General features: G+C 39.6%; 1 protein-coding gene across 1 annotated transcript; it reads left to right on the forward strand.

Moving 5' to 3' along the window:
- Positions 1-2,708: 2,708 nt before the first annotated feature.
- On the forward strand, positions 2,709-6,587 carry LOC103955931 (dicarboxylate transporter 1, chloroplastic). The gene is made up of 3 exons (XM_048574816.1): positions 2,709-3,924; positions 4,684-4,905; positions 5,896-6,587. Exons 1-3 carry the CDS (start codon positions 2,806-2,808, stop codon positions 6,256-6,258), a joined length of 1,704 nt encoding a protein of 567 aa, XP_048430773.1. The 5' UTR covers positions 2,709-2,805; the 3' UTR covers positions 6,259-6,587.
- Positions 6,588-10,163: the final 3,576 nt, after the last annotated feature.

The following is a 10,163-nucleotide window of genomic DNA, read 5'->3' on the forward strand; positions in this document are numbered from 1 at the left end:
GCCTAATGTTTCCGACGACTATATTTTCCTTGGCGCGACAACTGTTGCTTCGTCACCCAAGCAGTTATGCTTAGTAGTGAAACCAAATCAATCAAATTCGCGCGCACCCTAATGATCGGCACTGCCTAGTGTTAGGGCCCAAAAATGTCACACACCAATCCAACTAAGTCTCAAAGCCCAATTGTCAAAACCTACATTCAAGCCCAAACATATGCCAAGATATAGGATTGATAATGAATATATTTACAAACATGCCATGCCATGATGATTAAGCCAGATATTCACACCATGCTTCCTTATGCTAGTCATTATTCATGCTAAGCCCAAGTCACATATTCGGGGCTTGTCAAGTGGATTGTAGTGTGGATGGTTACAGAAGGTTATTGGGCCTATATGGAATCGGTGTCATGGAAGACTTTGTGTTGCTTGAGGGCCTAAAGATCCAAGCCCATACCATTTGCATTTCACGCAGGCAACATTAAGAGATAACTAGCTTAGTTTATCCCTTTCCCTAGCAAACCAACCTTCTTAGTTAGGACTAAACTAGATTTCTGCATTAAATATAGGTTAAGCCCAACAAGTCAGGCATTTAGTGCTGACTTTCCCTTCCCAGCTTGCACAGATACAAACTACAGGTCTCAACAATGCAGCTACCTTACACCAAAACAGAAATAATATGAGGGCTAGGGAGAAAGGAATGGTAGACCAAGCCACAAAGGGAAATTCCTTTGAAGCCTAGAGAAGAAACCTTCACTTACAAAAGGAGGGGAAGCCATTAGAGAACACAGACAAAAGATTAGAGGTAACATGGAGAGAGATGGAAAGAACGCAGGGGAAAGAACCACCAAGGAAATAAGCTCAAAGAGTTCCATTTAGTCCAGAAGTAAGGAAATAAGCTCAAAGAGTTCCATTTAGTCTAGAAGCATACTTCAAGCCTCAAGGATCACCATCCATGCAACCTAGCAATTCCCTCAACCTTCTATTAAGCATCCCAGTCATTAGAAGTCTTACTATCACCCTAGGAAAGCCCAGGTTATTTGGCCAAGAATGTCATGCAACCATGTAAATCTCTTCTCTCTCATGTTAAACTCATAATCTTCTAGCTTCCATACCATGCTTTACTTGAGCAAGTAATTATCTTGATCAATCATGCTATCTTCGAATCGTTGATGTTATTGGGGTATTTCCTAAGACAAGCTAACTCTTTCGAGATATTTAGGAACTTGGTACGAATCAGCACCAAATGAGACAAGAGGACGTTCTCAAAGCCCAAGTCCACCTTAACCTAAAAGTCATCCAACACCTATATAACAAATAGTCATCTTAGAGCCAGAGGATTTGCATTTTCCTCTTAATTTTGCAAGGCATCTAGGTCAGATGAAAGACTGATACCACATTTCCCACTAACCAATTTAATAGAGGATCATATAGTTAAATAGCTAAAACGCATAAACTAGTATGATTTCAAAGTCTCAATGTGTAATATGAAAATTGTAACAAATAACACATACTCCAATTTTGAGAATATAACATAAAACTTTGACAAATATACAATTTTTCTTAGAATCCTGAACCATTAGTAAGTAATGAGTCTAATGACATATCTTAAGTCCTTTGGTTCAAGTTTGTTACGAAGAAACAATGGGGAGATGCAGCCCACGTGCACTTGTGTGGTGCATGTTAGTTTCCACTCATACACTCTTAGGGGCATTTATGTCTTTTTAGATTCCTTATATTAGTGGCCTAGAGGCATAGGACCAACAGTCCTATTCCCAGACAGTCAGAAAGTCCTTTGCCTTCCTTTTGATTCCACGACCAGACAAATACGCCCTACCAATTCCAACTACCACGTGGAGCAAATCATTTTTCATTCGTCCATCTCCTCTCCTTCTCCATAACAATACAAAGCTATAAGTTATCCACTCAGCTTCTGCCACATGAACTTCCCCACCGGCACAAGTCAACGAGAACCCTCAATGCTCTTGTGGTTGACGTCGAAGATAAAGATTTGCATAATACGGATAACCTGTGTTTATTGTCATTATAGATTCACATAGAATATGTCCACAAAAGTATCTGTTTACAAATAACAGTATATTATTAAATTAAAACATCACATAATAATAAAAATAAATTTTATTTTCAGTTATTCATTTACTTAGATTATGTCACGTAATATATGGATCCTCTTCAATTATTCAATTGCTTAGATTATGTCATGTAATATGGATCCTCTTCTATTATTCAATTGCTTAGATTATGTCATGTAATATAACAGTATATTATTAGATTATGTCACACAACATATGGATCCTCTTCTCACAAGAATCGAAAGTCAAGAGGAATAGATGATTTTTTTTCTTTTGAATAACATTATTTACATTAGGGAAGAGAATATGTTTAGCCTCACAATGGCTAGCAATAATGTAATTCAAATTCGTCTTTAACGAGAATCAAATATAAAATTTCTTACCTATAAGTAAAGAGAAATATTATTAAATTCGTAAAATTTGAGAAATTGATGATGTTAAAAGACTTTGGACGGACATTTCGATTTTCAAACTACCAACTGCCAGCCAGTCCGGACGACATTTCCAAAGCCGCTGCGTACATTCCAATCACCAATCCAGGCGTCAGATCTCAATTCAACAGCACACATTTCTCTCCAACATTGACATAAATACCCCTCCCCCTTTAAGCCCCTCCATTTCGACAATCTCTCTCTTTAACTACCAACACTTGCTGCTCCTGCTCCCGCTACTTCTCTGAGCTCCACCGCAGCAGATCCCATCCTCCGCCATCCCGATGGCGTCCCTCGCCCTCACCACCGCCGCCACCACCCCCACCTTCCCCTCCCTTAGATCCCGCACTCCCTTCCCCAAATCTTTAGTACTAAAGCCGTTTCCCGCCTCCCAAACTCGTCGAAACTCCCTCAAAAGCGACGCCCTCGGTTTCAACAAAACCCTCTCCCCCCTCATTTCCTCCCCCAAGCTCTCCAATTTAACCCGCGACTTCACTCCCTCCCGCCGCGGCTTCTCCGTCAAGGCCACTGTAGCCAGCGGCGGGTCCGCCATCACTCCCGCCAAGGAACCATGGCAGGGCGCGGCGATGACGCCTCTAATCGCGTCCATTGCGACTGGACTTATTCTCTGGTTCGTTCCCACTCCTGCCGGAGTCACTAAAAACGCGTGGCAGCTCCTCTCCATTTTCCTCGCTACCATCGTCGGTATCATTACTCAGCCCCTGCCTCTCGGAGCCGTCGCCTTGCTCGGCCTCGGTGCCTCTGTCCTCACGAAAACGCTGACTTTCGCCGCCGCTTTCTCCGCCTTCGGAGATCCAATCCCCTGGCTCATCGCCCTCGCCTTCTTCTTCGCCCGAGGCTTCATCAAGACTGGACTCGGAAATCGAATTGCGTACCAGTTCGTTTCCCTCTTCGGTAGCTCCTCTCTAGGGTTAGGGTACAGTCTGGTCTTCAGCGAGGCCTTGTTGGCACCGGCGATCCCCTCTGTCTCGGCCAGAGCTGGTGGAATTTTCTTGCCGTTGGTGAAGTCCCTCTGCGTCGCCTGCGGCAGCAATGTTGGCGACGGGACCGAGGGTAAGTTGGGGTCGTGGTTGATGCTCACGTGCTTCCAGACTTCGGTGGTTTCATCGGCAATGTTCTTGACGGCCATGGCTGCTAACCCCTTGAGCGCCAACTTGACATTAAACACGATTAAGCAGACGATTGGGTGGACGGATTGGGCCAAGGCGGCGATTGTCCCCGGTTTGGTGTCGTTGATTGTGGTGCCGTTGTTGTTGTACATTATATACCCGCCGGAGGTGAAGAGCAGCCCGGATGCGCCAAAGCTTGCCAGGGAAAGGCTGGAGAAGATGGGGCCGATGTCTAACAAAGAGATTATCATGGCCGGCACACTGTTTCTTACGGTACTCATTTCTTCTTTTTTGTTAGTTTCTTGTGTTTGTTCGTAGATTGTGTGTGCTTCAAATTTGGGTATGTTTTGAAGTTGCTTTATGAGCTAAATTTGACAATAGTGGGTATGGTGTATAAATGCATTGAGGACGACCGCATTGAGTTACTTTAGCATACTTCAATGATTTTCAACATTGAATAGCGACACTCGAAAGAGGCTGTAACAAGTTTCTGGATTGAATAGTTTCAAGAATTTAATTGGTTATCATCGGCATGCTTACATTCAGTGTCATTGATCTCCGTTGACAAGCTGAAGCTGAATGTTCTAAGTTTGTATGTGCCTTTAGTTTTTGAATTTGCATGTTTCTTAGACAATTTGATTGGTCCATCCTGTCAATTGCCATTTAGAATACACTAGAATGGTTCTTATATAGATGCCCATTTGACATGATCTGTATTCAGCACCTGCAAATTTGACTCGTCTACTTTAAGTTTTTTTCATGGGGTGGGATTTAGTCAATTAGTGCTTAGGTAACCTAACGTTGCTGGTGTTCCCTTTGACCACCTTTGCAACGGCGTGCGTAGGGGTTATGTGCTGATTATTCTAGCAGTTTAGCATGAAATACTAGTGCAGCAATATTCACTTGGTTGTCATAAATTATATCCCCTTACTAACACGTGTATGCAAGTGTCTTGGATGCATATGTAAATCTGTTGTGTCATTTAAAATATCTATGCTCATAGTTACCCTCTTTTTTTTCTGAGAACATCAGGTTGGGCTTTGGATTTTTGGAGGAGTTTTGAGTGTGGATGCTGTTACTGCTGCTATTCTTGGATTATCTGTTCTCCTCGTGACTGGTGTTATTACATGGAAGGAGTGCTTAGCTGAATCAGTGGCCTGGGATACACTTACTTGGTTTGCTGCACTCATTGCAATGGCTGGGTATCTCAACAAATACGGTCTTATTTCTTGGTTTAGCCAGACCGTAGTTAAGGTTTGTCTTTCTTTCCGCTTTCTGGTCACTTACTCGTGCATGCTTCTGATATCACCACTATTAAAAGTAATAAATGTAGTTGATTTCTGTGGTGAAAAACTTTAGGTCAGAAACATAAAATAGGGTTCATCCTAACTTAATTTATGGTCCTTTCAGAATTGTTTAGTTCACAAGTCAATCTGCCGGTTATCCATCATCTGATTTCGGGATGTTTTTGTTTACTGGCATAAACTACTGTATTTACAATTTGCTAGATTATCTACTTCTATTAAAGCATATGCATTGGCGCACTAATATTGTGTCTCCTGCTACAAGACCTCAACCTTAATGAATTTTCTGACGTGAGACTCAGACCAAATTAGATATGATGTGCCCTGTGCACGCAATTTACTTTGATAATAGTGAGAAAACCAGTGTTAAATATGGGTTAGGATCTGGGGACATGCGCTTTTGACACCCATTTTATAGGGCTCATTTCATAATGTATTTCAACGATCTGAACCGTCTGTATTTAAGTACATCATTCCTAGATCATCCTTGCAAAAAAAAAAAAAAAAGACAAATCCAAAATTATTAACACATTCATTTGTAGTGAATAAAATGGACGAATACAGTTCTACAAAGAAATACTAAGTTTAATCCAACGGTAATAGATAACACAATTATTTGTGGTGAATAAAATGGACAAATACGGTTCTACAAAGAAATACTAAGTTTAATTCAACGGTAATATGGTTTTAGATTTGGGTGATTTTTGGTAGACATATCTTTGAGGGAAGACCTAAAAATAGAAGGTTCGGATTGTTGAAACACGTTATGGAATGAGCCCCACAAAAACGTGTGTCAAAATGTGGGTCAAAAGTGTGTCCCCAGATCCTAACCCATTAAATATATGTACATATATATGCATGTATATGTTAGAAATTCTTATGTTGAAAGTGTAGGTTTTACCTTTGGTCATCATTAACAACTATTCTGCTCGTTTTACAGTTTGTTGGCGGATTGGGTCTTTCATGGCAAGCATCTTTTGGCATTCTGGTTCTTCTATATTTCTATTCTCACTACTTCTTCGCCAGTGGAGCTGCTCATATCGGTGCCATGTTTACAGCTTTCTTGTCTGTTTCTACCGCTCTTGGTACTCCTCCATACTTTGGAGCGATGGTGCTTGCATTCCTCTCCAACCTCATGGGTGGTCTTACCCATTACGGCATTGGGTCGGCACCTGTTTTTTATGGTGCTAACTACGTTCCACTTGCCAAGTGGTGGGGTTACGGATTCCTTATATCCGTCGTCAACATCATTATTTGGCTTGGAGTTGGAGGGATTTGGTGGAAGTTCATCGGCTTGTGGTAAAAGGTGTTGGCCATGAAAATCCACATCGTTTCAGATGTTTGTTCAGTCAGATGCAGTTGTTTCACTTATGTCCGGGGCACTCTGTGATCTTTCCCTTGAATTCTTTCACATGGAAATAATCTTTCGTCATTTCAAATTTGAGGGAGATCTGTTGGTGAAAAATCGGTATACATAGGAGGTTGATTTTAGAGCAGAAATTAGAAAATGGAGCCCCAAATTTTGATGTAGCATGACACTTCAGTTGATGAATCGTCATTTGTTGATGCTTGAATGAACCCTCTATTTTCTCAGTGGTATATTAATAACGAAAGTGTCGTACCTTCACCGTAGTTCCTTTAGTTTGAATGAACTGCGCATTATCTTCTTCAGAAATCTGCTCCAGGGACCAAAAATCTAACATGCATACTTTTTTTAATTATTATTATTACAAACGAGATCATTATTTTAAGCTACACCAAGTGAATGGGAGGATAAAAAAATGTTTGAACCCGAGATGCTGTGTATTGAAGAAGACTGTCCATCAGGACAATCTAGTGTGTGTTGCTGCACAGTTGCCATGACAATTATCCTTGATAAGACTTATGTCCCTACTGAGCTATGATTTCGCTCACCCTATATATTTTAGTCCTTGCAAGTTTGGTACAAGATTAACGAAGGGTAAACGAGTTGAGGTTGTGTTAGACAAAGGATTTCAAGGATTTTATTTATTTATGAATACCTTGTAAAGATTTTGGAGTTATTTTTTAAGAGAAGTTTGTTTCCTGTTTTATTTTTACTTTTATTCGCGCACCGGGCGCCGGGTTTATTTCTCTGCTGACCCCGTGTCCAGGGTGTGACATTCGTGTTGCCATATTGTTCAATCTGCAACTCGAGATAATATTCATTTGAACACTTTATAATTTTTCTAAACTCTTCAGGAGTCCCAATCTAATATCAACTCTTGCAAGAGATTTAGTACATTGCAACAATATCATAATGATAGTAGTCACTAACGCAATTTATTTCATTTATTGGTATTGAGTACATAATTTATGCTTTACGCTTCCAGGACTTTCTTCAAGCAATTTGAGTCCTTCAGGGATTTTCTACACTCCATGACACATTCTCTTTTGAAATTTATACAAAGAAACTTGCTTCCATTTATACTTGAGGGATTTACTTATGGAGATATGCTTCAGGCATTTCATAAAGTTTCATGTAATATATAATTCTCCATTTAAATGAACAAGTTTCACAATGGGAAATCATGTTTACAGGAATATATCATAATTTCAGGTTTCAACTAGGAACCTTGTGTCATATCATATGAGTGTAGTTCACTATATTACAAATGCCCATATGTAACCTTTTGGGTTCAATATCATTTGGCGATTTGTACTATAGGTCCATTTGTTTACGTTCTTAATAAATTGTAATGGAATTGCCTTTCTCTATTTTGGCCAATAATTTTTCATTTTAGTCAACGAACAAAAGAACGTGACTCAATATCAACACGGCTCATTGATAAATTTAGTAGCTACTGTAAAACCAAAATTAACATTGTTAATCATCAATTTGTGAACCCATAATTCTCATGTGCATGTGCATGTGCATGCATATTTATAAGCATTTCATTACTTTGGATATCCTTGCCTCATCAGGGGCTTTACATTGTCTCTTCTAGGACAATCATCTCTTATTAGATGAATTGTTTGGAGAATTTGGATCATAACCTCCTCTAGAGCGTTAAAGAGATTGGATTTTTAATCTCCACTTCTGGGAGTTGAATCATTGGAATCTATACCTCCATCATGCCTCAGGCATAAGATATATTAAAATTATCATGTCCATGGAAGAACTTGAATCCATTCGGCGATTGTCATGCTTTAAGCATGCAGTAGTTTAGTAGTGTCAAGTCCATGGACAATCTTTTTGAGACTTCAATCCATACGACATCCTTGTAACTTGTTAATGCATTTGATAGTTTATTAGCAATCGTGAAGAATGTATTACCTTTACATCATCGGAATAATATAAACCGGTAGAGTTTGCTGGGGCTATGAGTAAGATTCCCATCATTGAACTTTGGTCTTCCATTCACTTAGTCAGCCACTCATCTTCTCCCTTTGAACTTCTATAGGATCATCATTGATCTTTCAGCTTCAGCCTCCTGCACATAGCAAAAGTAGTGTGCAACCTTTGCCTTTGAATGGTCCTTCAAAGCATCACTTCTTGGTAACTCATCCACACTTGGCAGCTTCAGTACAAAGAGCAAATAACATACCAACTGTTAGGGATGTTGGAGACTTGAAACTCGGCTCCAACAATAATTGAAGATGACTACTCGAGAACAATGCAAAGTAAGCAATTAGGCCTAGGTTCTAGGCAATTAATTCTAGACCAGAAGTTTTATTTTAGGTAAAGCATGATTTGAGATAATCTTGCTCTCGACCCTGATGATATGAGATACTTTTGCTCTTGAAGAAAAACAACACAAGGATTTGATGCTGATGTAAAGCTTCTTGATCAAAAATATTTTCTTTCTAAGTAAATTAGTTGGGTATTTTGAGCAACTTGGTTGAAGAGGTTTTCTTAGAGAGGAGGAAAGCTGAGTATTTTAAGAGGCTTGGTTGAAGATGCATTCTCATCAAGAAATAAAAGTTAGACATTTTTGGAGATCTGCTTTGCCATAGAGGACAAAGGTCAACATATATAAGGATTTTCCAATAGTAGGTAGTGGTGCTGTTGGGAACATCTCCTTCACACTTGTCAGCAACAGTGGTGTAATTGGAACAGTAGAATTCACGCTTTTCAAATTTCCCAAAGATATTTTGACAAAGTTGTCCTTGATATCTAGAAAACTGAAATTGCGTCTAAAAATGCCAATGAAATTAATTCAGGAAAGTCCATCTTTTGAAATTCAGAGAGTGGTGTCTCTTTGATTTTTTTTAACAAGTGTCCCTATTGCCTCTTCTTTTATAGAGGCATCAATTGTATCGAAAAAGCATGCTCGGAAAGTTGTCTGCCTATGAAAATTACTTCTGTTGTATCTCTGAGATTTTAATTTATGTTGCTTTCTTTTCTTTCATCATTTCTGAAAATGGCTTGTCCATCTGACCATTGTTTCAATTTAAACGTTGTGGAAGATGCAGACGTGCCTCTTCGAGACAATATATGGTGCCCATCATTCTTATCCTCTAATGATCCTCTTACGGTTGGTGACTTTGTGATAAAGAATGATATAATTGCCACAGTAGTAGCTATAAATCTTTTCACTCCCAAGAATATAAGAAAACTTTCAAAACAATCCGATATATTGGTTGTTCAAAGACTCTTTGGCTTTCAGTATTCAGTGTGCAAGCTCTGTATCCAATATGGGCCAACATCTACTTGCTCAAACTCGCCAAGTTGAATCATTAATGGTTGAGGTGGCAAGCCTTAGACAAGAGATTAAAGGGCTTAAGCACGAGAATATAGAATTGCACATGCTTGCAAATAATTACTCGACGAGCATGAAAAGAAAGCTCGACCAGCTACAAGAATCCAAAAGTCGTATTCAAAGCGACCATCAGAGTTTTGTGGCTCTGTTATGAAGGCATCCATTGTCTCCACCGCCTGGTGTTGTACCAAGTGTTTAGGCTTTAATTGATCAACCTCTGGTGCCTCCTCCTTCTGAATTTCCACCAAATATTGAGGCTTTATATGAACAATTTTCAGTGCCTCTCCCTTCTGGGGTTCTGCCAAGTACTGAGGCTTCACATAGGCAACCTTTGTGAAGGCTCCCCTCTATTTTGTTTGTTTTTTTGTAGTTGTAACTTATGTATATGCACGTGTATATACATAGAAAAGTTCCCTCTATTCTGGTTTTATACATGCATGAAACTTCTGGTTCCATTAATATGTCGATGATAATCAAATCGAGTTTT

Source organism: the organism of the source record quoted next, unplaced genomic scaffold (assembly GCF_019419815.1).
Source record: "Pyrus x bretschneideri cultivar Hongxiangsu unplaced genomic scaffold, Pyrus_bretschneideri_v1 Contig75, whole genome shotgun sequence".
Classification (NCBI taxonomy): Eukaryota; Viridiplantae; Streptophyta; class Magnoliopsida; order Rosales; family Rosaceae; genus Pyrus; species Pyrus x bretschneideri.